Source organism: Chelonia mydas, chromosome 24, assembly GCF_015237465.2.
Source record: "Chelonia mydas isolate rCheMyd1 chromosome 24, rCheMyd1.pri.v2, whole genome shotgun sequence".
In the NCBI taxonomy this organism is placed as follows: domain Eukaryota; kingdom Metazoa; phylum Chordata; order Testudines; family Cheloniidae; genus Chelonia; species Chelonia mydas.
The window spans coordinates 8,391,779-8,419,763 of record NC_051264.2 but is presented as its reverse complement, the minus strand read 5'-3'; the positions used below and the strand labels follow the sequence as shown (position 1 = coordinate 8,419,763).

Genomic DNA, 27,985 nt, shown 5'->3' with positions numbered 1-27,985 from the left:
TACCAGGGGAGGTGGCAAACAGCTCAGCAAAGCCTTGGTGGCTGGGGGTGGGGTGGGTGGGGTGTCTCTCCTTGCTCTGGAGAAACCCAGGGGTGATGGAGAGTGAGCAAGTGGGCTGGTTACCCAGTGCTCAGAGAGGGAGGGGGGGGAAGAAGAAAGAAAGAAAGAAAAAACAATGATGATAAATAGAGAAAGAAAAAAGCACAAGTAAAGATAGAAGGAACTAGAGAAAGAGACACAGCTCGCAGGACACAAAGACAAGCCGAGAACTACAGAAAGCCAAGGAGAAGGCGAGAGAACCAGAGACAGGGAAAGGTTATACTGAGCATATACTGAACATTTTCCATCAAAAAACATTTTTTGGGGGGGAGGGGGGGAAGGGGACTGGAAAGTGGCTTTTTGACAAAAAGAAAAAAATCCCCCAAACGCTTTTGCTCATGGAAAATTTCCCGGCTTTCATCAAACACGCTGAAAATTTTGAAATGGAAGCAACTGGAAAATATAAGGTGCTGAAAACTGGGGAACAAGAGTGGTGGGTTTTTCCCCCAACAAACCTCCCCCCCTTAAAGGTAGACAGCGAAGGAACTATTTGAGTTGCTGTTGAAATTTTCCAGGGAGTGGGGGAAGCATTTCCTGCCCCACTCGAAGAACGAGAGAGAGAGAGAGAGAGAGAGAGAGAGAGAGAGTGTGAAAGTTAGAAAGGAGAAAACAGGGGAAGGGAGGGATGCAAAAGGGGTGAAGAAGAACTCGGAAGACAAAAGACGTTGTCTGTTTCACCCTCTTTACCCCCAGAGATTTGGGACTCCACGAACAGCCCTGGCAAACATTACAGACCGTGCTTAGAGCCCCTCTGGTTCTGGGGGGGGGCACATTATCCTGATGGGGAGACACTCTTGAACAAAGGGGGAGCGGCACCCCCCCCCCAAAGCTCTCTAGCTGTCGCCTTAATTGGTGAGGATTTTAAATTGCAAACTCCCGGGCATTCATTACACTCCTTCGAGGGCTCCGGCGTCCCTTGGGGTCACCATCTGTCTGCTTCAGCCGGGGACGGAGAGGATGGGCGGCTCAGCGGGGGGCCCTGAACTGACTGCCCCCGAGTACAGGCTCCTTCTCTTTTTATCCCAGCTCCAGGCCTGCTCCCGGCGGGGGATGGGGGAAGGGAGCCCAAAGCGCCCTGCTCTGCCAAGGCAGCTGGCCCGCATCGCACCTGCCCCTTCGCCAAGGGATGGAGAAGGGCCACGGGGCACAGAAACCAGCTCGCGTGTGGCGAAGTTGGGGGGCACGTGGGCAGCTGACAGATTGACCGTGGCATGAGAACATTATAATCAATGCAACTGCATGTGGAGGTGATGGGGTAGCAAGGATAGGGCCCGCCTACTCAGTCCCACTTGGAGGGCAAAGGGGAATCTCTGTTAGCTATTGGGAGTAGAGGGCCTATGACCCATGGGTGGCCAGTTCCGATCTCACAAAGTAGACACCTCTTAGATGGAAGTCGCTATACTCCCAGCAGTACTGGGATAGCAGGCAAAGCTGTGAATGGCTGAAGACCAGAGAGAAGGGGCCACTGGGCTGGGGGAGAAGGGAAAGGGCAGATCTTACCTTGCTGGGGTCATCACAGAAAGAGGAACAGTGGCTCAGACCTGAGCATGAGAGGAACTACACAGAAACCAGATAGGTGGAGCAAGGGGTATGTATGGGGACTGATGGATAGAGGGGTGTGAATGGGGCTAGACAGAAGGGTGTGAATGGGGATGGATGGCTAGAGGGGTGTGTGTGGGGACTGATGGGTAGAGGGGTGTGAATGGGGCTAGACAGAGGGGTGTGAAGGGGGATGGATGGCTAGAGGGGTGTGAATGGAAATGGATGGATAGAGGGATGGGAATGGGAATGGATGGATACAGGAGTGTGAACAGGGTTAGACAGAGGGATGCATAGGGGGCCGGCTGGCTGGATAGATAGATAGACAGCTGCCCTTTTCTTGTGGGTGGCTCTGTCTTCCCTCTCCACATCCCCAGGGCAGTTTGGTGCCCTGGCTGGGAAGGCGCTGGGGAGTTATGCTGGATTCTGTCTTCTTTATGGTGGGGACTGAACGCCCATATCTCTCCTGCGCCCCGCATTACCACACGTGGTTTGTGGCAGGGGAAACTGCAACCCTTCCACCCCAGAGGTAGCTGCATTTTAGTGCCGGGTGAGCCCTTCCCTCTTTAAACAATGTACAGAACGCTGCCACTGGAAAATGCAAACCGGCCTCGTACCGTGTCATTTGGGTACATTCCTCTTCTGCACGTCAGCTTCAGATGTATCCGGGCGATGGCTGAACCAAACTGGAGTCTTGAATCCAAATGACGGTGAAGAAATTCTTTTCCCTGCCATTTGCTCCACGCTGGAGTCTCTTCTCTCCCTCCCTCGTTATTTCTTTGCTAATTAAAACCTGCCCAGCTGCTTGCTTAAAGACGTGGGATCTAAAAGCAGCTGACTGAAATCAGTTTACCTCGTTTTGGTTCTTACCTGGTGCCTGTCACTGTACTACCAGAGCACTTCGCAACCTCGAACGGCGTTAGCCTCGTACGCTCTTGTGCGGCAGGGCAGCGCTATGAGCCCCGCCACAGATGGGGAAACTGAGGCACAGAGCGATTACATTTTCAGACCCTACTCAGGCTACAACACCCCCACAGCAGCGAGTCTCAGCCCAGGTCAACTCACTTGGGCTTGCAGGGGCTGAAAACAGCAGCTGGAGCCTGGGCTTTGAGACCCTCCCCCTGGCCAAGTCTCGGAGCCCAGGCTGCAGCTTGAACCTCAGAAGGGGCCACTGCATGGCTATTTTTAGCCCCCAGTCAATTGACCTGGGTTCTGAGACTTGCGGCCATGGGGCTGTTTTGCGGTGTAGACGCGCCCTAAGTGTCTTAGGAGTCAACTGTTTACACTGCACGCTAGGCCTGGGTCTGTGGGACCTGGGGCTTGAGGCCTTGGTGTTTCACAGACCTTCTGACTCGGGTCTGCGGCTCCAGCTGCATCCACGCTGCAAAATGACAGGGCTTGGAGCCGACTCGCCGCGGGACTTGGGCCCTGACACCTCCCCGACTAGCAGGGGCCTAGGACCCGGCCCCTCCTTGCAGATGGAAACTGGGCCTTGGCTGAGCAAGAGTCTGCCAATGCAGCCCACCCCTCCGGATATGGGGCGGGTTTGCCCTCCCTATTAGGGACGCTGCCATGCCACTGGCCGAGGCGCTGGCGAGACGGCGTCTGGAATCCTGGGTCCAGCTCTGGACGCCCGGGTTCTTTCCGCAGCAGCTGCAGGGAAGGGCTCCGGCGATGATCAGTGAATGGAGGGCCGCTCTCGGGCGAGGAGCGGGAAAGAGCTTAGCTGAGTGGGGAGCTGATGGCTGGCTACGTGCACACAAGCGGGGGATCCAGGGTGGGAGAGGAGCTGTTGACGCTAAAGGACAACGTCGGCCCAAGAACCAATGGGGATAAACCAGCTATGAGCCAACTGAGGCTGGAAATTAAAAGCAGGTTTCTAACCTTGCGAGGAGGCAGGGTCCGGACCAGCCTCCCAGCAGCAGTGGGGGGCACACGGCCTAGTTTGAAGATTGAGCTCCATCAGTTTGTGGACGGGATCCTATGATGGGGTTGCCGGCCGCAGCAGGGACTGGACCCGATGACCCAGTCCTATGTCCCTAATAACCATGGGGCTTCTCCCTGTCCCCACTGCAGTGACTGCTCCCAGGTCACTAACTCACTTCTCCCCAGCCTCTGAGACTGCGGGAGGCGGTTGAGGGAGCTTCTCTGCCCGGGCAGACAGCAGAAGGGTCCAGTGCAAAGCCGTGAAGCCGGTAGGCCTGGAGCAGCCTCTTTGCCCATCTGGTGCCACCGCCTGCCAATGCATTCTCCATGCATGGCGAGCGGGTGCAATGCCACCTCCTGCTGGAGGAAATTGGTGTTTGTGAGCTGGCTTGGCAGGCTCAAGATATGCTCAGGGACCAGGCTGTTTGGTGTCTTGTCACGCTGCCTGCTCTGGGCCTGATCCACAGAGACCGAGAGATGGCAACAGCTCTGGGCTGGGGGGGCTCTGACTGGTGAGGGTCATGCGCTCCGCGCTGGTGTGCCAGCGTCCAGTCCCTGCTGCTGGCCGAGAGGCCCGCCCGATATATGCAGGTGTGATTCACATGCAGGCCAGAAGGGACCCAGCAGGGTGACCGTGAGAGCAGAGGCCGAGTGGGGGCTGGCAGCTAGTCACGCAGGATAGGAACTAGCTCAGCGCGTGAGCTGGTGGGCTCGATCCCGCAGTGGCCAGTGCATTCGACATGCAGAAAACGGGAGCGTTACTAGCGACTTTATGCAAAGAATTCCTCCCGCCGCCTCGCCTGGGTCTTGTACGCTTCAGAGGAGAAAAGACCCGGTTTTCCTGGGCTGCGTTTACTTCTTTTTAAATGGGCTATTACATTTCAAGCCAGCTCAGAGCAGCAGCAGGAGTGTGACATCACCAGCAACCCAGTCAGTCATCACAGAGCTGATGGTTAGGAGGGAACAAGGTTTAATGGTTAGAGTGTGTGGGGGAGGGGGCTGGGAGCCAGGACTCCTGGGTTCTATTTCTTGCTGTGGGAGGCAGTGTGGTCTCGGGGTTAGAAGATGGGTCTAATCAGACAAGGAGGGGGTAAACTGAGGCACGGGGAGGGGAAGTGACTTGCCCAAGGTTCCCTGATTCCCAGGCCCAGCCCTTAGCTGCTGGACCACACTGCCTCTGGTGGAGCGATGCCAGCCCAGGGATTGCCTCACTAAGCCCAGGGGAGAGCAAGTCTGTAGGATCTTCTGTCCCCGTTCCCTGACCTCAGGTGCCCTCAGCAGCTGCTGCTCCACGCTCCCGGCTGCTGATCCCCAGTGAGGGCGGGTGCAGCTGGGAGCCCCCTGCAGTCAGTGCCGACAGCACGGCGTTGTCCCTGCACAGCGATCTGCGCCCCGCTCTTCCTCCCTGCCCCCACTCGAGAGCCGGAGAAAGGAGAGTGAAATGCCACCAGGCAAGAGGGAGCCAAGCGTCCCGTACGAAGAACCCCAGAGCGCTTTGTCCTCCCTGGGCCGGTGGATCGAGTCCCAGGCAGTCCAGCCACGTGGCCAGAGCACAGGGCTTGGCCCATGAGATCACAGAGCCCCATGGGCCTTATGAGGGGTGCTCACCCTTAGCAGCTAGCAGACCCCCTGGCCTTGGGGCTACTGCCTAGCAGGGCATGACATTGGGATTTCCATCTACCCCTTGCCCTCTGCAGCTCTCTGCTCCCTTCCACAGCCTCCTCCCTGGTCCTCTGGATGCCCAGTCCTGCCGCCTCGAGGGCAGGATCCATGGGGCTCTGGCTGGAGTCAGAGCAAGAGCTGGCATCCTCGGATAGCCAAGGCTGGACCCCGCTCCCAGAAAAGTCAGCAAAATGATCCTGGGCTTCAGTTTCCCAGAGGCCCCGCAGTGCCTCAGAGCGCCCCCTGCTGGGGCGGCTCAGTCTCTGTGCTCCCGTCAGTCCAGGGCCTCTCTGCTGCTAGGACCAGCATGCCGGTGGGACGCGGGCACCCGGCGGGTGGAAGATCTGGCGTAGTGGGGGAGGAGAGTAGGGGAGGTAGGTGCCCAGGGGGAGCAGAGGACTGGAAGGGGAGCAGGGAAGGAATGCGAAGAGGATGAGAAAAGCACGTCCAAGCCTGTGCACTGGTCGCATCTCTCCGGATCCAGAGCAACTCAGCAGACACTCAGGTACTTGACGAACGCCTCCCCCAGTTGGATACCCTGACAGAGCGCCGGCAGGTCCCCGAGGAGCTCTGTTTGGACTCTGCTTTAATTGTTCTAATTAAGCTGAAGTATAAAGAAACCAAGAGAATGGAAGTTGTCCGCCCCCCCTTCCCCTGCCAGGATGCTCCCACGCTGGGCAGCAGAAACTGCATCCCAAGAGCCGAAAACACAGAGCAGGTCGGCGTCTCCTCCAGGCCAGCAGCAGGGATCTCAGGACCAGCCCAGGGCTGCACCCTGGGGTCTTTGGGAGTGCTGGGGGCTCACGTCTGGGGGCAAAAACAGGTGCCATGTCAGCAGGGGGCCCGCTTGCCAGAGCAGGCCAGGAGGAGGGAGACATCCCCTCAGCGTCCCCCCGCCACCACCCCGGCTGCCCCTTTCTTTTACCCCCAAGTGGCGTCAGTTCCCCCCAGGTGTAGGCAAGAAGGCTCCTGTCTCCCAGGCCCAGGGACCTTCAGCTGAGCTGAGCCGAAAGGCAGCTGTCTGGGAGGAGGAGGAGCTTTGCCGATAGGCCACTGAGCCTCACTAGCGACTGAGACCTGCAGGGGGGAGGCTCTTCCCTTTCCTACTCCCCAGGGGCAGCCAGTGTCTGGGACTGTGGCACTCCCATGAAGTTTGACTCCCTCTGGGGCGGGGCATGGAGCTGGGGCGGGCGAGCAATACACACCCAGATCAATCTAGCCAGGTAGAGGTATGGCCCTGGCCCCCCAGCACCTCCTACACCCACATCCCAGACCGCTGCCTTGTTTCCTAGAGCAGCCTTCCCACCGCAGGGCAAAGCAGGAGCGGCCCCCAGGAAACTGGGGGCGTTACGCTGTTTGGAGAGGGAAGAGGCATGGGCTTGCAGGGCCAGATTTTCAAGAGCGCTCGGCGCCCAGCGGGTGGAGATCTCCTGCAAGCCCAGCTCACATGACCTTGCCCTGCTTTGTGATCACACTGGGGCCACAGCCTCCCTCTCCATACTCCCCCTGGGAAGGGAGAGAGCTTAATCCTCCTTTGCCACTTGCCCCCAGCCCTCCTCTCCCCACAGCCTTTGCTCTTGGTCTCAGACAGGCCTGGGCAGGGATTCATTGGCAGGGCTTGTGGCCTAGTGGGACTGCACTGGGACTCAGGAGACCTTGGGCAAATCCCGGCCATGTGCCTCAGTTTCCCCATCTATTTTGTAAAATGATTTGAGCTCGATGGATAAAAAACGCTAGATAGGATGAACCTTAAGGAAACTGGGTTTTTTTTGGGGGGGGGGGCTGTAACTCAGGAATGCCTTGGTGAAATGACCCCAAATTTGGCTTGCTAACCCTACTCCGCAGCCCCATGAGGTACTCCAGATTTCAAAGCTATGCCAGTAACCGTGTGGCTTTTACAGCACTTATAACAGTCAAGCTTTAAACCTTAAATCTCAATGCTCCAAGATCCTTCCCTCTGCCACCGCATCTGGAGCACAGACCTGTGGGCCTGCGTCTCTCCTCCTGGACACGAGCGCTGCTACATTGGACAGGGACCCAGGCTGAAATCGGACCCCCTCCCCTTCTGGATTGAAAGGCAGCTGATTGGTAGCAATGCCGCAGGGTGACATCTGCCCCAAACCCTGCTCCCATCTCTCTGCCGGCACCGACCACAACCTTGCTAGAGCGCAGCTGAGAACCACCTGCCTCCAATCACTAGCTGAATACCCCCCCTCCCCGCGCCCCATGCTATTGTGTGAGGAGTAGAAAGCACCTGGCTGAGCCAGGCTCTGGGATACTGGGCCTCCGCACTTCAGTGCTTTAAGTGCTTAGCAAGGGACCATCTCCCTGTGTTCTCTTGAGCCCAGAGCGGTAGTAGTTCTCAGGGTTAGAGCAAAGACACCTGGCTTCTAGTCCCTGCTCTGGGAAGGGAGTGTGATGTAGTGGTTACAGCAGATGGTGGTGGGGAGGAAGCGGGGGGTCAGAACTACTGGGTTTTATTCTCTGCTCTGGGAAGGGAGTGTGATCTAGTGGTTAGCGTGTCTGGGAGAAAGCAGGGGGTCAGGAGTTTGGGGTTCCATTCCCAGCCCTGGAAGAAGTGTCATCTAGTGGTTAGAGTGGAGAGAAAGAGGGGGTTAGGGAAAGTGGCGCCCTTTCTTCGAGTTTGAGAACAGCAGCACGGGGCGCGGGGCACAGGGACCAGCTCCTGGCCCCGGAGCCCGGCCGGGCTGCACAGGGAGGAGTTTCTGAGCTCTCCCCGCCATACACCCCCTGACCACTTAGTAGGAGGAGAGCGGGTGTGTGGCCACTGCCTGTATCCATGGGAATGGGGGACCCAGGGGATGGCCTGCTGGCTCGCCCTGCGGCCTGCGCCTCTCCACCGGGCTGGCAGCTCTGGGCAGCACCACCCGCTCCCTGCCCGGCTGGCCAGGGGATCCAGTTCTGGGCTTGCCTGCAGTCACCCCTACTCTGGCAGCCCAGGCCCGCCAGCTTGCGGCCCTTGGGGAGAGGCCAAGACTTCACAGGATCACACCCCGCTGCAAGGGAAATAATGTGGGATGTTGCTGAGAGGCCGTCGCACCCCGGGGACCCACGAGGCACCCCTTAGCCCCGCAGCTCAGCCAGACGACTGCAAGTGAGTGCTGAAGTTGTCAGCGCTCTGCGTTGGCATAAATTGTCGGCTGATCCTCTCTTTCACAGACCAGGTGCAATTGCATTAGACTCACCCTCATCTCCCGCCAGCCTCTCTGGGTGGGAGCTGCTCGTCAGGAGATAATGATCATACTTTTACCCAGCCTCCCGCTGGTCATGGCAGCAGGCAGAGATCTCCCCCCGAGCGCACCAGGGATACTCATGAGAGTTGCCCACCACCGGTGCCTGCGCCTCTGGAATGATCAGGTTTGGGAAAGTGGCCCTGGGCCAGATTCTGCAGCTGCTCTGGCCCAAGCGGGGAGCAACCCCATCAAAGTCCGTTACTCCTGATTTTACAGCGGCTTCCCGTTCTTCCTGGCAGGCTCAGATCTGAGTCACTCCAGGGGTAAACTGTCCTCAGCATTGCCCCAGCGCTGCTTTATGCCAGCTAGGGTGGCACAAAGGGGCCATCGGGGGCCCCCTAGCACAGGGGGGCCCTACCCCTAGCACAGAGCCATCTCCACCAGCTGCACTGCCACCACCAGAGCCCCTGGCACAGGGGGCGTGCTGGGGTGGGCAGGTGGGGGCATGGCTGGGGCAGATCTGTTCTACGTCCCTGCAAAGCTCTATTGGGGGTCATAGCAACAGGGGTGCATCGTAGGTTTGGGGAGGGGGCACATTGGCTCCTGCAGTTGTTTAAAGGGAGCCCCAGATAGCCAGCTTCCGTCCAGCCACACCACCAGACTGATTCTCTCATTGACCTTAGCAGAGCCCCTGTGGATTTCCACCGACAACAACCACGCCCCAGAGCTGGGCTGCTCTCACGTTCCAGGTGCACCATTGTCCCTCACTTCTCTAGCAGTTTCTTTTTGAAAAATGCGTGGGGCGGGGGGGTGGGAATTACTCCCCAGCTGTTCATACGTCCCCTCTGCTATTGTCTCCAGGCTGCTGAAGGTCGTTGTCACACAAGATCTCAGCCGGCGTGTAATCTTGGTAAAAGTATTGACTAGCTGAGCACCTGACCTTTCCAGGGAGCTATTTTGGGCATTCTTGTTTTACATCTTTCTTTCTTTTAATTAGAACCTCGTCAGACAGACCTTGGGAGGAAAAAAAAATAGTTTTCACTTTAAAGAAAAATTCCCTTTCGGCAGCATCGGTGGAATGAGCGAAAGGGTCTAAAACAGCAGCAGAACCCACTCAACGGGTTGGTTCTTTCGACTCAAAGTTCTGGGTGTTTTCCTTGAAAGACCCGAAGGCCTTATTCATTGCCGACTGCATCTTCAACTGATGCAGCACCATCTTCCATCCCCACAGATGCCAATGGGCTGTACCAACGTGATCTTTTTGCACACAATTACCTCAAGAGGAATTTCTCCCTCATTAGGGAAGGGCACCCACTTCTGAGGAGCAAAAGGAAACAGCTGTCACAACCAGGACATGGGCAGTCTGACCCAGCGGGATTCTGAGCAGGAATAGGGCATAGTGGTTGGTACAGGAGTTGGAGCCGGGGGCAAGGCCAGAGTTGGAGACCAAGAGTCTGGAATCAGGAGTCAAGCCGGGGTCAGAGCTGGAGTCAGGGGTGAAGCCTGGAAACAGAGCCAGAGTCCAGAGCAGGGTTTGTTGCAGCAACAGCTTCCTAGAACTTTTTCCATGCTTAAATAGTGGGCCTGGACCAATCAGAGGTCCCAGGGCGTGTGCTGCCAATCAAGTGTTTGTGGGCAAAACTTCCTGTGGTGCTTAGTCCCTCAGGATTTACCACGCATGGATCACCGCTCTGCCAGATGGTGGCACGGAAGCACCAGCCCTGCACAGCTGGGTTCCGGGCCTCTGGATTCTTACACCAGCTGTTTAACAATGCATTTGACACGGTCAGCGCTGAGATAGTGCTGTCTTCTCTGAGAGAGGTGGCAGGGGTCCAGGGTCATGAGCTGAAACAGTTTGAGTCCTTCCTGGAGGGACACACCCAGAGAATAGTGATGGGGTGCTGCAGCTCCACCACTAGTCCCCTCCCCTGTGGAGCTCCACAAGGACCAGTTCTCTCTCCAGTCCTATTCTAAACGCCGCCACTGGGTGAACTGGTCAGATGACATGGACCCATGTGCCAGCAACATGCAGATGACGCATAGCCCTACCTAGCCTTCTCTGCATGCTACCACTGAGATGGCCCAGTGCTTGGAGGAGATCAGCTCATGGATAAAGAGCATCTGGCTGAAACTGAGCACGAGCAAGACAGAGGTGATGCTGGTGGAAGTATTTTGAAAGGTTTGCAGCCATGGCACAGTCTCCTTTGGTTGAAGGTTCATGCCCAGTGGGTCAACTCACTCTAGGAACGCTCTTGGATTCCTTGTTGAGCTCCCACATAGCACTTTCCATGCCCTTCCTAACATCTACGCTCCGTGAGGAGACTCCATCACAAGTTATTCAGGCCGACATCGCCTTTCGGCTGGACCACAACAGTGCAACAGACCTGGGGATGAAGCCTTCTGCGCTCAGGGAACACCAGCTAGTTCCAAACATGCCAGTGGGTCTCCCCAGCACCACAGCACCGCTCTGTACGCTGGCTTCCCACAGAATAGCAAACCCAGTTCAAGGTCTCGGGCCTTCTCCGCAAAGTGCTCTGTGGCTGGGGCCCAGTGTATCTCAGAGTCTAAAGCTCTGGGGCGAAGACCATGGTTGATGGTGTCCCCTGACACAGTGGAGCTCTGTACAAAAAGGGTAAAGCTCATAGAATCATAGAATCATAGAATATCAGGGTTGGAAGGGACCCCAGAAGGTCATCTAGTCCAACCCCCTGCTCGAAGCAGGACCAAGTCCCAGTTAAATCATCCCAGCCAGGGCTTTGTCAAGCCTGACCTTAAAAACCTCTAAGGAAGGAGATTCTACCACCTCCCTAGGTAACGCATTCCAGTGTTTCACCACCCTCTTAGTGAAAAAGTTTTTCCTAATATCCAATCTAAACCTCCCCCATTGCAACTTGAGACCATTACTCCTCGTTCTGTCATCTGCTACCATTGAGAACAGTCTAGAGCCATCCTCTTTGGAACCCCCTTTCAGGTAGTTGAAAGCAGCTATCAAATCCCCCCTCATTCTTCTCTTCTGCAGACTAAACAATCCCAGCTCCCTCAGCCTCTCCTCATAAGTCATGTGCTCTAGACCCCTAATCATTTTTGTTGCCCTTCGCTGGACTCTCTCCAATTTATCCACATCCTTCTTGTAGTGTGGGGCCCAAAACTGGACACAGTACTCCAGATGAGGCCTCACCAGTGTCGAATAGAGGGGAACGATCACGTCCCTCGATCTGCTCGCTATGCCCCTACTTATACATCCCAAAATGCCATTGGCCTTCTTGGCAACAAGGGCACACTGCTGACTCATATCCAGCTTCTCGTCCACTGTCACCCCTAGGTCCTTTTCCGCAGAACTGCTGCCTAGCCATTCGGTCCCTAGTCTGTAGCGGTGCATTGGATTCTTCCATCCTAAGTGCAGGACCCTGCACTTATCCTTATTGAACCTCATCAGATTTCTTTTGGCCCAAACCTCCAATTTGTCTAGGTCCTTCTGTATCCTATCCCTCCCCTCCAGCGTATCTACCACTCCTCCCAGTTTAGTATCATGTTTGGGAGTGGGGACTAGAGATTAGAGCAGGGGCACTGGGAGCCAGGACTCCTGGGTTCCATCCCCTGCTCTAGGAGGGGAGTGGGGTCTAGTGGTTAGAGCAGGGGAGGGGGACCAAGTGTGGAACCCCCCCACTCACCAGAGCCAAGCAGGGGTTGGGAAATAGCCAAGCACATTTTGTTACCCAGTTAAAAACGTCCTTCTACAATTAACAAAAGAAGCATCTGCCCTGTCAGAAGGTGCCTCGGTTTTGCTAGCCTACATCCCGGCTTGTAGCGCCAGAGCACACAGTGCTCCCAACTCCCATGGTCCAGCAGAAAGGGGAAATAGCATTTACCCGGCAATGCAAATAGGAAGCAAGTCTCTTGGGAGGTGAAGGGCTATCGTGCAGTTCGGTGCCCATCCAAAGCAACTGCAGCCCCCGGGAGAAGCCAGGAAAACAGCTGTTGAGCAATTAAGACAGCAATCCGTTGAAGGTTGTGGGGATGTACAGAGACCGGGCCCTGGATCTAATGCAGCCAGCACAAGATGTTGGAAAAACTTTCTTGGAAGCATTTTCTCTTTTGTGCACCTCTGCCCTCTACTGGATGGAATCAGAGCTACACAACTGTGTGTCGTAGGTCCTCTACTGCTAACAGCTCATAGAGGCTCTCCGTTAAGTCAAGGGGCTTTTGGAGAAGGAAGATCTGAGTTCTGTCCTTGTTGTTGAGCCATGCTGTGCAGCACAGCAATAGCGGTGACGCTCCTGAGTAGTCATGAATTTGTTACATTGTAATCGGAGAGCAGGGGCCTGCAGGTCTGGGGCAGTTTAGCTGGATGATAAAAACTTATGGTCTGGATCAGGTCCTCAACTTAATACCACAGCACGTAAATAGTCCCTTTTGTTCCTGGATCTTAAAGTATCATTAACCCCACTTTACAGATGGGACACTGAGACACAAACACAAGTGACTTGACTGCAGTCACATAACACATCTGTGGCAGAGATGGGAAAAGAACTCAGGAATCCTGTCACTCCGCAGGGACACAAAATCCTGCTGTAACTACTGGATCACACTCCTTCTCACTGCCAAGAATCAAATCCCCGACTCCTCTCTCACAGTTAACTGCTCTTACCACTAGACCACTCTCCCGACACCAGTGCCAAGAGTGGAACCCACTTCCCCTGAACTAGCCCATGCTCCTTTCTGCAGCCCAGAAGAGGACCCAGGAGTCCTGGCTCCCAGCCCTATGCTAAACCCACAACACCACAGATCCTCCCATGCCACATTCAGGATGACCCCCCGCTCTTTGTGCAACCCCCCCTCCTCTTTATAAATGCAGGCCTGTCAGCTGTTCACCCAACAGTCCCTTGCAGACAGGCTGCTGGATCTCACGGAGAACTCCACGTTTTCCCCGTGAAATGCTTGAGCCTTAACCTTTCCGTGTCCCTGATTTTGCCTGAAGTACCTTTTGTCATTCTCCCCACTCTGACATTTTGAAGAGACACGTGGTGCAGAAAGCTATTTATAAAGTGGGCTGGCTGAGCTGTGGGATCCGATTGGACCAGGAGGGCTGAGAGCCATGGAGGGACCCAGCTGTCATCTCATGGGTCAGGGACTCTTTAACCAGATTTTCTTCATTTGATATGAAAACAACCCCCCCCCATGAATCCCCCCCCCCCCCCCCGAATCTCTGCTATAGGCACCAGTGCAGTGCCCGTACAGACTGTGCTCCTCAAACGGTTTAGGATCAACCCATTTTCACCCTGGTTACACTTCATATAGTAACAAGGAGTTTTGTTCTGGGGTTAGAGCAGGGGCTGGGCAGGAGGACTCCTGGGGTCTAGTCCCAGCTCCAGTGGGGAGTGTGGTTTAGTGGTTAGAGCCAGGCAGTAGGAATCAGGACTCCTGCGGTCTAATTCCACCAATAGAAGGGAGCGTGATTAAAGCAAATCTAGACTCCTGGGTTCTAGTTCCACCTGTTGGCGGGAGTGTGGTTTAGTGGTTAAAGCAGCCTTGATTCTCACAAGTCTGTCTAGGGTGTGATGACATTGCATCAGGCTGTGACATCATCACAATGACACCAGCTGGGATCAGAGGGATGGCAGATCCTAGTGCAGGGGACGAGCTGACCTGCTCATCTCCATGGCGCATAGACCGGGGTAGCAGGGGATAGGGCTTTCTCTCTCAGCTGACAAATCTCTCTAAGGTACTTATCCGACCCCCGGTTACTGGCGTATCTGAACCCAGGTCTCAGCCAGTGTTCTAACCACTGGTCCATCCATCCCCTCTACCCATACACATAAGGGGCAGTAGATTAGACAGACTGTGTGGTCTCTTCATTTAGAGGCATACAGATCTTTCATAACAGAACTGGGAAACCCAGGCAAGCCTCACCTGGGTTTGTCCTTCACTACAAACCCCCAAACCTGGGCCAGGTTTGCAGAGCTGAGCAAGCCTGGGGGAGAAACCAAATCAAGTTTCTTTTCTCCTGCTTTTGATCCAAGCCAAACCCTTCCGTCCCAGCTGCCCTGTGTTAACAGTCCAACCAGATCTCTCTCTTTTGCAATGGCCCTGTAGTGGGCTGAACCAAAAACCCGGCTCCACCCATACCCAGATACTCAGCAGAGAAGACACTGGGACTGGAAATCTGAATGCAAATCTTGCACCTTGATTCTACATGTGTCAGCCTGACACTCATCTAGACTCAGTGATGTCTCGCTCTAAACGTGCGGGTCTGAAGCCAAAACTCAGAGCAAGTCTCCAATCCCCCCCGCATAAAACTAAACCCAAAGCAAAGTTCATCCTGTGATCTTCTGGTTGGGCTCAGCTCTGGCAGCTCCTAAGTCCCAGTGTAAACCTGTCCCTTTGTCCTAGTGGTGTCAGGCCAGTCCTAACTTCCCTGACAGCCAATAAAATATTTCCTCTCCCAACAAGTCGCCCCCGGTAAATTACGAGCCCTGACATGCAGTTACATTTTAATCTATCTATATAAAAATCCCTTTATGGGGATCTTTAATACTCAGATGTGCACATTAAATCTTTAAGCAAACCAGTTGGAGCTGAACAACGGGCTTTTCAAAATCCCGTCCCAGCAGAAGGTTCTGAGCCTGAGGTAGCTCAAAGATGGGCAGAGTCAGCACAGACTGTCCCATGTCGATCAGTTTGCCAACAGGGCGGCCAGTGGCTGTAATCTCGGTTTAGTGTTAGCTGCTTTAGCTCCTTACGGACAGACACAGAGCAAAGTGCCTAGCTTTAGGGCTGGGTGGACGTGGGCCAAGGAGATATCGGCGCCATTTATTCCATTGCAGAGTGAGCATCCAGCCCACCCAGAATGCCAGTGTAATGCCCGCACCTTGAATGGCGTAAGAAACCCAAGTGCAACGATGGATTGGGCCCTCGCTGGCTGGGCTCCGGACCCATTTTAAACTGGTGCAACTACATTCATCCTCTGTCACGCCACACCAGCTTTTCTTACCCTCGTCTCCTCTGCCCTGGCCCCCCATTCTCTTCCCTTTTCAGCCCAGGGAGCTGATCCCCTCTGAACTAAACCCACCCACACTCGAAAGATCATGGCACGAACATGCCACCTGCCACCACTGCACTGTTCCATCCCCCCCCACCCTGTGCTGGCTGGTCGAGGTAGGTTGTAAATAGGGGCAGGAACTGTGTACTGCTCGGTCTGTACAGCACCTTCCATACTGGGGTCCCACGCTCATTTGGCATCACCCTAATAAATGTGATTAATAATAATACATTGGCATCAATGGAGCTACTCCTGATTTACCCCAGTGGGAGCTGAGAATCAGGGCCTATTGGTGTGCATCCACAAGACACAAGCTGGGCAAACTACCACCACCCCCCAGACATTTGTCACTGGGAACTTTACCATGACCCCACAAACTCATCACTATCAGAGCCATCAGCCCTTCCTCCCCCGCATCCTCGAGAGTAGAGACAGGCCCAGCCATAGACGGAGATCGATTTCTTTTTCCTTCCTGCCAGGGCATGGGAACTCCTTGCCAAGAAAAGCAGCAGGCTTTGGGAGCAGATGCCTTCTCTTTTCCCTTAGCTCTTTGCAGCATAATCTGCAGGAAGGCAGGAATCGGTAAGTGTCAGAGGCAGAAATAGACTGCTGGTTGCCTGGTTTTTTAAATATAATCAGCAGTGCCCATGGTTCTGGAGTTCACGATGCTACACAGCTCCACAGAGAGCCCTGTGGTAGGGCTAATGCTCATTCAGTCATAGGGCAGATGCATGGCTGGCTTATTAGGTGAAATTTACAGTAAGCCCCAAATCCTGCAACAATGTTTGAGACAGGGCCAGTTTTTATGCTTATGTGACCACATCCTTTTCAATGGAAATGATAATTGGAAGTGGAGTCTAGTGGTTAAAGCAGGGGACTGGGATTCGGGACTCCTGGGCTTGTTTCCTGACTCTGCCACTGCATGACCTTGGGCAAGTCACTTAATTGTTGTTCTTTGTATTACAGTAACACTAGAGGCCCTAATCAGGGATCAGCACCCCATTGTTCCAGGCACTGTACACACCACAGAGAAGGTGGCCTTTGCCCCACTTGTCTTTGTGTAAGACAAGAGACAGCAGATAGATAAAAATAGATGAGTGTGCACAAGCTCTCTCTGCCTCAGTTTCCCCATCTGTAGACTAAGGGTTAATTAATGTTTGCAAAGTGCTTTAAGATTCTGAAGTATAAGCTAGATGTTCCAAAAGCTATTATTATATTTAGAAGTGCTAAGTAAGAATGGTACCTTCCTTTTGTTCGTAATAGCACCATATGGCTCTTCAGGTTAAGTCTCCCAGCTTTACAACTCATCAAAATTGTCAATTCTACATCCTAACTGCAGGATCTTCATCAATGCCTGTGATGCAAGAGGCAAAAGGACCCCAAAGGTTTTCTGGAGCTTATGGAGGGACTGTCTGGGTCTCTGCATGTTAAGAAGGCAAAAATCTATGTGGAATTTACCCGGATGATTAAAGCAGGACACTCACAATGTGGTTTCTTGCAGAACTGCTTTGCTGGTTATAGCGAGTCTTTGAAGGAATCCAACCTGGTTTGCTTTAAAGCTTCAGGGATGTTCTGTGCTGGAGACGCATCCCAGGGGGAAAACAGACAAGCACGGCTTTATACCACCTTAGCGCCGAGTGTATGCCAAGCCACCATCACTGTAAACTGGAGTGTTCTCGGGGCTGCTCTAGATTTACAAAGGCCTCTTCAGAGCTGCCTAGCCTCTCCATAGGCACACCAAGGGCTACAGCTGCCAGCCCCGTGATTTTTTGGACACATAAGTCTGGCCCCTAAAAACCACAAGATTGGCTTAAAAAAAAAATCACGAGGTCTTAAATAATATATTTAGGCTCTTTTCCTTTGCTTTCTCAGCCTTTGGGGTTATGTTTGCAAGCTTTTCTCTGCACCCACCCTACTTTGGGGGGGGAGGGGAGCAGAGATTCTCATTTGATCACATGGCCCTAAGAGTTTATCTTTATCACCAAATATTGCCAGACTTGCAGTAAAATCATGAGAGCTGGCAATGCTAAACTCCTTCCTCCTCCCAATCCCTATCCACGCCCGATGCCCCCCCACATCCTCTACGCTGAGATTTGGGGACAGTATACGGGTGCGTATCCAGCTCTTCCCTGATCCTTTGCAGTTTATTTATGACTCCTATATGCCACCAGAGCATCAGAGGAGAGCACGTCAGAACTGGCCCCTAATATTTTTCAACCTCTGTGTGTGTAAAGTAACATCTAGAAGATTAAGAAGTTACATACAGTCTGTTCTGTGTCTGCTTATTTAGATCACGTGGGAGGCCAATGCTTTCCCCACCCATTCCTTTCACAAGGAATAATGAGATAGAGCAGAGCCAAATTAGACAAAATCCTTCACCTGGAGATAAGCTTGGCTTAGCCATCTCTGATTTAGGCTTAGTTTTCACTCCGCCTACCATCTGCGCTTCGAGAAACCAGACACGCAGCGTTTAAAAAGGCAGCCTTATTTCATTAAAACAACTAATTCGTAGCTCTCCTGCTTGCTGAGAAAAGCTTGAAAACGTGACCTGTACACTGAAAAATATAAATCAGAAAGAAAGAGAAAAGTGCCCTCCCCCAAATTTTATTTTTTAAATCTCACGATTATTGGGTGCTTGGGGTTGTTCCTACTGGAAAGGTCTGAGTCAGCGCCAAATTCGGGTTTTGTAATTCAAGCCAATCTCAGAGCCAACCAAAAAGTTTCCATGGTTAGAATGATTTGTTTTTAAGTTCTGATGGAAATTGATATTTAAAAAACAAATAAATAGATCTCGGTGCTAGGGGCCTGATTCAAATCCAATCCAAATCCTAATCCAAAAAACCCCATGAACGCTCCTAAAAAAAAAAAAAAAGAACCAATGAGATTGTCTTAAAATTCATGAGATTTTAAAGAAATGAACAAGTTCTGGAGTCTGTTTATTTGAGTCCTGGTTTCTGAGACTTTAGAGGGCATTTGGGTTACTTTTTTGGTTTTTTTTTTTTTTTTTTTACCACACACTTTTTCTCTGCAACCTTGTGGGCGAAGAATGTACTTTTTCTCTTTAAGCGGAAGGGGAGACTCTTGGGCATTCCCATGACTCCAAGAGCTGGGGTTTTAAAAACACAACAAGACCCACACTAAATATCATGACCGTTGGCCACAGCGATATCCCCACAATGGTTTGCAGCCCAAACATTGCAGCCGGGGGCTAGCGCATGAGACCCTGAGGGCATAACTGGCCAGAGACTGTGCATGGACAGGTGGGCTAATTTCATGGGCCAAGTGCCAGTTTCAGTCCCGTGATCATTGGGGTGGGTGGCATCTGTGCTGGGTTGGGGGGTTCTGCCCTCTATCTGGGCAGGATTTTGGGGAGCAGGGGTTTGCCCGCAGTTCTGAGGTGAGGCCAGCGAATTCCTCCCCTGCTGCTGGGGAAGGGGGGGGCCCCAGCCTGCAGCCCCACCCCAGGGCTCGGGATTCAGATCAAGGCTGGGCCTGCTGGAGCCTGGAGCTGTCCCCATAGCAACCCCAGCCGCTTGCCTGAGCTAACAAAATGGCTGATGTGGCCTCCGGCTTGGAGGGGCTGGATCTGGGGGCCCTGAGCCCAGAGCAGCAGGCACAGCTCATGGAGTTCAAGGTGTGTGTGTGTGGGGGGGTGAGGGTGGGGAACAGGGGCACCCTCTTAAAGTGTGTGTGTGGAGGGGGGGCTGGGTCCAAGAGAAACACCTCCCCCCAAATAATGGGGCAATCCCACCCTAAAACAGGAATGGGTGGAGAAAGGTTCCCCCCTCCCCCAAAAGGAGGGCTGCTCCCCACCCAAAAACCTTTTTCAGTCTGGGAGCCATTCCTCCCCCTCCTCTTCTTCTTCTTCCCTCCCAAAAACTTAGGGTGCAGGCCCGAGGCAGCCCCAGGACCCCTTAACTGGGGATGTTAACGGTTAGTTCGATACCCCTATGTGTGTCCCCCCACTAAGGGGGCAGGGTGGGGCAGTGCTGATGGTCCCGGTCACTCCCGGGGGAAGACTGGATTTCTTACCTGATCGTTTTGTTTAAGCTGTTTTAGGGGCTGTCTTGATCGTATTCGGGCTATTGGCAAGACATTGGGGTCCTGGGCAAGGCATGGGGAGCGAGACACAGAGTCTGATCGAGTCCTGGTTTCACTCCTGGAATTGTCACCCAAAAGTGACACTTTTCACTGTGCTCTAAATAAGATCGGCCAGACTGGGTCCGACCAGTTGTACGTGGCCAGTGCAAGATGCTTCAAAGGGAATAAAGCGAACAGGGTAATTATCGAGCGACCCAGCCCTTGATGTCCAGTCCCAGCATCTAGGTTTCCCAAGAAACTTTTTTTTGGCCAAAAAATGCAGATTCAGCAACACTGAAATGTGTTGTGAATTGCTGTCGGGTTTGCTGAATTGTTTTAGTCAAACACAAAAAAACCCTTAAAAAGTGTCCAAAACTATTTTTTTGTTTATTGTGTGTTGTATATTTTTAAAACTAAACTATTTTTTAGTTCAAAACAACTCCCCTCCCCCAAGTTTCCTTTAATTCTCTTAATAATCAAAAGTGTTTTAGAATGCTCAAAAAAATAAAATCAAAATGTTTCATTTAGACTTGAAAGAAACATTTCATTGGACTCAAAATATTTTTCTCTTTGAAATGCCAAAAGTTTTGAAAAAAAGCTCATTTTCAGTTCGACCCAAAATAAACATTTTCTGATTTTTTTGGAGTTGCCAGCCAAGTGAAAACCCCCATTATCTGTACAGCTCTAGTTAAATTGAGCTGGAATGGTCTCAAGGATAGATCACAGATTCCTGGATTTAAAGCTATGAGCTGGAGGGCTGGCAATCCAATTTACTGATAAACAACCAGAAAATCCTGCTGAAGTGCTTTGACCCTACCCAGTCAGTGAACATTTCTCCTTGGCACATAAACTGTAGCTTCTCCGTTTTGCCATCTCCACAGTCAATGTATTTAGGATTTCAAAAGATGTTTGATCAGTTTCAGTCATTCCTCCAATTTACGGAGAATATTCTCATCAAGGTGATAATTACTCATTCAGCTTCCCCAGGGCCTGATTTAGATTAAACCTTAGATCTAGAACGATGTCAGTGAATAAAATCTAATACGTTTATTAGAGCATAGACTGCAAAATCAGAAAAGTTGGGTTTTATGCCCAGTTCTGCTCCTGAGCTGCTTGAACTCCCCCTTTCTGGACCTCTCGGTCACCCTCAGAATGTCTATCAGGATTCCTGGCTTCTATTCCTGGCTCTACCACTCATGTCTAGTGGAAGAGGGGAAGCTTTCTGTGCCTCAGTTTCTCCATCAATGTAATGGGCACACATAATATTGATTTACAGGATCATCCCTCACGGGGGGGAATTGTGAGGATTACCTAGCATCTGCATAGCACTTTGGAGAGGCAGAGGGCTACGTAAATGCTATGTACCACTGCAGCTTTAGCAAAGCACCGTTGGACTAACGAAACAGGGTTACTGCCAGTTCAGTGCTGCAGCCCTTCAACATACCTTTGCTGTTGTGCTTCTGCTCCCAGATTAACGCTCGCATTGCCAATGAAAAGTACCTGAGGTCTCACAAAGAAGTTGAGCTGCTGCTATCAGGATTTCTGAGGTAATTTCATCTTCCCAACACCACAGACACTCGGTACGAATTGGAGTCTTGAAAATTCACCTCCAACACCAGACATGCAGATATTGGTTCAGTTGCCTCACTGTGCCTCAGTTTCCCCTCCTCAGGAGATGGTCTTCCCCAGTCTGATTGAGTCCTCTGGCCAAGGCAGAAGTCCTCTCCTTCCAGGAGAGACAGAAAGCAGCCCTCTCCCCTGCTCACAGGCTTTCAGTTCCTTTTGCCCTCCCTGGGCTCAGGCCTCCGCTTTGGTCACAGAAGTTTTCACAGTTCCTTTGCCCTGGATGAGTCTTTCCCCTCTCAGTGCTGTAGCTCCCTCTCGCTCAGAGGAGGAACACAGTCCATATGGTCATCCTCTCCCATCCCTGGGCTTAGCACCCTCAGCATAGGGCTTTCTACACCTCCAAGGGGCCCATGCTCCAGGATTTAGCCCCAAGACTGCTCAAGCAGTCTACCCTCAACTCAGGATTGCCCTACTGACCCAGTGGCCTGGCCTGGCCTGCTGGCTGGCTGGCTGGCTGGCTGGCTGGCTGGCTGGCAGACCAGACCAGACCAGACCAGACCAGACCAGACCCAGCCCTAGCGGGCTCCCCCCTCTAGCCCATGACTCTTTTCAGCGCTCTCTCCCTTTATATGCTGTTTCCGCCTTCCCAGCAGGCCTTGCTCACTCTTAGTCACATGCTCTATAGACTACAAGTCCCATGGTCTGGGAGGGAGTGAAGCAGAGGTGTAAGCTGGGCTTGAGCTCCCTTTAAAGGACCAGCTCACTGAGTGCCAGACCCTGCCGTGACCAATTAGCCAGAGATGAGATGATCCAGTGAATATCTCCCCCCACTTCCCAGCAGGGAACAGCTTGCAGTTAGCAAGTGCACTGTAACCCCTAGGCACCTATTCTGACCCCCATTCCATGCAGCTGACCCAGCAGGATTTTATCAGGGAGAATCAGAACCATATGTGGAAGCTGTTAACAGCTTTAAACTCATCCATTCCCAGCAGGAATTGGCAAGAGCTAGCGCAGGCCCCCTTCTCGGATACTGGAGGTATTTCCAGGGGTTCTACTGGCATACAAGAGGTGCAGAGTGCTGTCTGGGGAGGAGGAAACTGATTAACCAGAAGCTAGGCCTTAGTGCGTATATGTGGAGGACAGTTTGTAAGAGGAAATATCACTGCAAGGGAGAAGGAAAAGGAGGGTTGAGAATGACATTGTGAGGCTGGGGGCCACCAGATGGTGCCGCTACACCTAGTCTTACAAGTTCTTTGTCTGTGCTGGTGAGCAATGTTCAGTCTCTGAAGAAAAGCTGCGTTGTTAGTTTTATAATGTTCACTGCTCTTTGGTGGAGCTCTTGCAAGCAGCTGGGGCATTTGCTTTCTTCCTTAATCCCAGGGAACCAGGCCTTGGTACCATGGTTGAAATTTCCTGACAGGCGGCATTGCCTGCATGCTCTTGGTGACCCTCTCTGTTCCAGGCCTGGTGTATAAAGTGTAAATAAAACAAATTGCACTAAGACTACACACAAACTCTGTGTCACTGATTTCTCCTCCTCTGGAAAAGCAGCACTGCACGACCCCACTATCTGCTACCTCTTGGCAGGGGCGTGAGCGTAGGTTAGGGTAGAACCCCCTGGTCTCACCTGGACTAAAGGGAAGGAGGGTCATTAGGGAGATAGCTTGCAAAGGCACTGAGCACTTGCGGCTCACATTGATTTCAGCTGCAGTTGAGGGTGCTCAGCTTTCCTGAAAATTGGGTCTGAAAGCTTCTACCCAGACGTTAGAGATGGAAAAATCCTGTTAGGGCCCATCTACTCCCTGTTGATGCTTGATTATTTTCTCTAGGACATTTTCTTTTCAGGATGTATCTTCTCCAGTTTAATTTCAAATATCCCAAGTGATGGGGCTTCTAATACCATGGCCTTGGCAGACTATGCCATAGCTTAATACACTTCACCCGAAGGGTTTTTGCCCCTCTTTTCTTAATTGCATCCTGTTCCTCAGTTATACCCTGTGGTCCTAAATACTTCCCTCTTGCTGCTTTGTGCATGTGTGATTCAAGATTCTTGTAGCTCTCTGGTCTTAGCAGGGAAATCCCAAGTAGCATACGGGAGTGTGGACACCCCAAGAACCAAATGGCATGGGGATGGGTATTCCTAAGTGGGGAGCGGAGAAGCTCTCCAATCATGGGCCAGATCCTCAGCTGGTTTAAGCTGGCATAGCTCCTGACTTCACTGCAGCTATGTTGATTTACCCTCGTGTATTATGGATACTGTGTGACCGGTTGTCTTCGCATGTACCCTGCTGTAAATCAGGAGTAACTCCATCAAAGCCAACAGAATTACTCCGGCGTGAGGCCAGAACTGGGCCTTTCCCTGTAGAGGTACCCAGCTGAACGGCAGGAGCATAGGTGAATGCAGATCCCCCAGTCCATCACGCCAATATCTAATTGCTTTCAATAGGATTTCAGGTTACAAAATGCTTGGGACATTATCCCGGGATAGTATTTAACCATGATGAAATTTTTGTGGTTTTATTTTAGGTGAAATGTATGTTTTCTCCCCCATTTGTTACTAATTATCTTATCGATTCCCAATGCAGGGCTGTGTAATTCAGTGAGGAAGATTTAATTGTGATAAATATTCCTTAGCTTTGTGCCAGTCTAAATTGTTGTGGGGTTTTATAAATATAAAATTCCCTAAAATTGAAGGCAAACATAAATTAAATGTTTTTCCTCAGTAACTAATTGGCTTATTGATTCCCAATATAAAAGTGTAATTTACCAATTCGTCTTCTGCATGTTCAGACAGGGCTAACATAATAAGCCACCACAAGACCAATCAGTAAAACTTGGTTTAAAGTCTATTTCTCCCCGTTTTTCCCCAGAGAAGTTATGCTGAGAAGACCAGAGAATATCCCTGAGTTTGCAGCAGGTAAAACCATTATTTTAATCCTGTTAGACAAGAAAAGCAAGACCTGTTAGTATTATTATGATCTTCAGAAGTATTGAGGCAACGGTTTAGAGAAAGTGAGCCAGATTCTGTCTAGCTTACCCCAGTGTAAATCCAGAGCAACCCCACTGAAGCAAGGGTTGAATTGGAAGGGGGGAAAAAAGGAGGGTGGGACTATTCTAAGCCTCACCCACAAAATAAGCTTCACCTCTGTGAGTTGCCAAAGCGAGACACGGCTCACGGTAGGTAGTACGTGTATTCAAAATACAATCATTTTGCTGCTTGGTGCTCCTGGGGATCCCACAGACTCTGCTCCTTCTTGACTGGCGGGGAAAATATAAAGGGTGGCATCTCCCAAATGCCACCCACGTGGCAAAATAAGTTGGGCAAAGTAAGTCTGCGCCCTACTCCATCTCTGCTCTTATGTGAGAGGAGTGAAATCATTCACAATGTTGACCATGATATCAGCATGGCTGGGAACCTGGCTTAACCTGTTGCGGATCTGAATGACACAGTTCACATTGCTCTGAGCGACTGTCCCAGGCTCTCGGCTAGGGAGGCCACCTCTCCAGGTTTGAACCAGACAGTACTCTTTTGGGGTGGCTTGTCCCCCATACGGCACTGGGACCAAACCAGAAGTGGTTCTGTGCGGTATTGGCCAGGGGACACGATTTTTAAGAGCGCACTGCTCCACCCCCTCTGGCGTGAACGCAAACGCACTGTGCGAGATCAGGCTGAGGGGGCAGGGACATGCCAGCGAGGGGCAGGCCAGTGCCATTTCCAGAAGTACTGGAACGCCCAGTATTCTGGGACCATGTGATTTGCCACCCTATGTCTGCAGACTCAGGAAGACCCCACTGCAGTGGTTCCGTTAACTTCTTTGCACCATAGCAGCTCAAGGCGTAAGGTTTGGTTTGGTTTTTTAATGAAAGGTGAGATTTGGAGAACCAGACAGTCACTTCAGAGCAGTGCTGCCCTGGCGTATGGGCGCACATTCGCTGCTTCTGAGCCCCGTACTGCAGTCAGTGGAATTTCTCTGGATCGACTAGCTGCAACTGGCTCTTTGGCTTTTCGTGGCTTGCCTTTGTACGGGGCGGCTTGCCGCTGGAGGGCTGGGGCGAGGCGACTGATTACGGAATGAGCCGCTCCTGGGAGAGAGCACGGGGATTACCCTGTAAAGGGCAGCAGTGAAGAGGAGAAGTCCAGGCAAGGGCTGAGACACCGCAGAGCATGTGGAAACGCTCCTGCAAAGACCCTGAGACGGAGGGAGCTGGATAGTGAGGGGCTGCAGTGACCAGAAGGCTCCTGGGAGAGACTCTGACTGGGAGAAGGGCCGAGACCTATTGCTGGGGACTCCCTATCTACAGGGAGAGAAGGACTGAACTGGGGTTGGGGCCTGAAGGGCCGGTATGTAAGGGGTCAATAAACAGGTCCCCGTGAGAGGAATGTGTTTTCGTTACCTGTGGACTGTGAGTTATTAAGGTGCGCTGAAGAGGGGAGAAACTGGTAGCAGGCATTGCAGAGTGACCTCTGACCTGCAGGGGGCGTTCATTCAGTGGCCACCCCACTACAGCCTTGTTATTTCTACTGCATGGGTTTCCAGTCGTCCTTCACTGCCGAAGGTGCAGCCTGTGGCCATTGCAGATGTTTAGAATGAGCCCATGAATGGGCTCAAATGATTTACTGTTCTCCAAAAGATCTGCCTCTGTTGCGCTGGGAGGGGGGTCTAGATGCCAGGGTCTGGCATACACTGGCACCCCCGTTGAGGTTTCCCTCAAGCTGCTAATGAAGAGGCTGGTTAGAAACTGGATCTTGGGCTGGCTAGAGTCTCTAAAGGAAGGTGTAGACTCTAAGAGGAAGATTGGTGGCAAGGTGCACACCAGTCTCACTCCACAACCTTAACTCTGCCCCGCAAATCTGGCAAGAGCCCCTGGAGATGAACTGTCAGTATGACTCAGCCAGGGCTGCCCTGTAATAAATGGTCATGAGCAATGAGTAAGCAAACATGCCATTTACACTGACACTTGCATTTAGGCACTGTGGCCTAGTGGCTAGGGCACTGGACTGGGGCTCACCAGACCTGTGTTCTGTTCCCATCTACCGCTGGCCAGCTGGGTGACCCTGGGCAAGTCACTTCCTCTCTCTGGACCTCAGTTTCCCCATTTTACAGATGGGGATAATGATACGGCCCTCCTTTGTAAAGCACTTTGAGATCCACATCTGAAAACTGCTGGAGAAGAGCTTGGGCTGATAACGTGACGATGTACATGTGACGATGTATTTAACGTGGTGTGTCACACAGCTTTGTGTTCTGTCATTCGTCTGCATACACCACAACTGCCTTTGTTGTGTTACGGGGACAGATTCACTGATTGATTCCAATGGGTGTTACTGTTAGGCACCTAAACTACCTTTGTGAATCTGGGCCCTTAACTCTGTATTTCCCGGCTTTCGGAGGTTCGACTCTAGGTGCATTTGATGTTCTGGGAGGGTACAAGGCATTGGAGGTCAACCTGAAATTGTGTTAATAATATTTTGGGCAGCAAATTTACCATATAGACCCATCTATTGAGAATGGACATGTATGGAATGAGATGGAGATGTGCCTTATGGGTCTATCACCATCCATCCCCAGCTGTCTATCATCTGTCCAGCCACCTATTGGGTCTATCTGTCCCCCTTGCACGTAGGCAATGAATGAATGAATGAATGAATGAAACAAAAGATGCCTTAGACCAATATTTCTTTTCACCTTTCTCTGTCATTTCAGAACATTTTACGGATCCAGAGCTTCCAATGAAGACACAGAAAATACTAGCGGAAAAAGCAAACCAGTTGAATTGAGAGAGACCTGTCCCATTCTTTCCTTGCTGAAGCAGGATAGAAATTTAGGAGATTTTTTTTTTGGGGGGGGAATCATTTTGGGAGATGATTCTTAGATTTATCCTCCAGATTCTCTGGAATGTGTTTATTTTTATTTTGAAGGCTTTGCAATATGGCTAATAATTCTCAGTTGTGTAGTGTCCTCTGGAGGCAGAGAGAGAGATTGCACCCATGTGTTGCTGGTGATGTTTCATGCTTTACAGCTGTATGTTCTGGCAGCATCATTAAAATAGATCTGCTGGTCAACCCTGTTCTATTCACGGACGATTTCCTTTCCCTACTCTGGCTTCTCTGCGTGGCAAAGAAAATGTACAAAGACAGGAGGCAGATCTCATGCAGGAGGGTTGCTGTTTATTGGGCAGATTTTTTTTTCCTAGTTGCCGTGGTCGTAGTGAAGGGAATGAGGTACCAGCTAGCTTCTCACAAGTGTCTCCATCCGTCACTCTCGCACCTGCCCTTTGACCTCCTCCCTTTTTCTGTCTTTGCAAGTGTATGTGGACAAGTACATTCCTTCAGGCTTGATCCTGTGAGGCCTGAGGGTCTCTCAGGGAGCAGCTGAGCACCAGAGGCAATGTTGAGAGGGTAGGACACTGGGAGTCAGGAGATCTGAGTTCTAATCCTGGCTCTGGCTCTGCTACTGCTTGGGTAAATCACTTCCTTTCACTGTGCTTGTTTCCTCTCTCACCTTTTGTCTATTTAGACTGTAAGATCATCAGAGAAGCAACTATCTTTTACTCTGCCTCAGTGCAGCACCTGGCCCAACAGGGCCCTGATCTCGGTTACTCTGTGTTTGTGCAGTACCTGGCCCGACGGGGCCCTGATCTCGGTTACTCTGCGTCCATGCATAAGGTGGGCAAAGAGCTTCACATTATTTATCTTATATTCTCCAGTCTTTCTGTCAGGGAAGCTCACTCATTCAAGGCACAGCCCCTATTACCACAGCAGGTAGGACCCCATTGTGCTCGGCCCTGCACAAACCCAGAACAAAGAATCACTCGTCCTGCAAAGAGCTCATGTTCTGACCAGCCAAGGCTGAGCGAAAGGATCATCACCATCACCATT

General features: G+C 52.0%; 1 protein-coding gene and 1 long non-coding RNA gene across 3 annotated transcripts; one reads left to right on the top strand and one right to left on the bottom strand.

Moving 5' to 3' along the window:
• Positions 1 to 4,505: 4,505 nt before the first annotated feature.
• On the bottom strand, positions 4,506 to 21,924 carry LOC122463769. 2 transcript variants are annotated; one of them, XR_006287397.1, is made up of 3 exons: positions 21,660 to 21,924; positions 19,492 to 21,623; positions 4,506 to 6,033 (listed from the first exon to the last, which is right to left on the bottom strand). It is a non-coding gene; the product is annotated as an uncharacterized LOC122463769 (long non-coding RNA). The 2 variants fall into 2 exon arrangements; XR_006287398.1 differs by lacking the exon at positions 4,506 to 6,033 and adding an exon at positions 16,949 to 17,036.
• RIIAD1 (regulatory subunit of type II PKA R-subunit domain containing 1) lies at positions 18,954 to 27,178 on the top strand. Its single transcript, XM_007068112.3, has 4 exons — positions 18,954 to 19,093; positions 21,010 to 21,086; positions 23,976 to 24,022; positions 26,811 to 27,178. Exons 1-4 carry the CDS (start codon positions 19,010 to 19,012, stop codon positions 26,882 to 26,884), a joined length of 282 nt encoding a protein of 93 aa, XP_007068174.2. The 5' UTR covers positions 18,954 to 19,009; the 3' UTR covers positions 26,885 to 27,178.
• Positions 27,179 to 27,985: the final 807 nt, after the last annotated feature.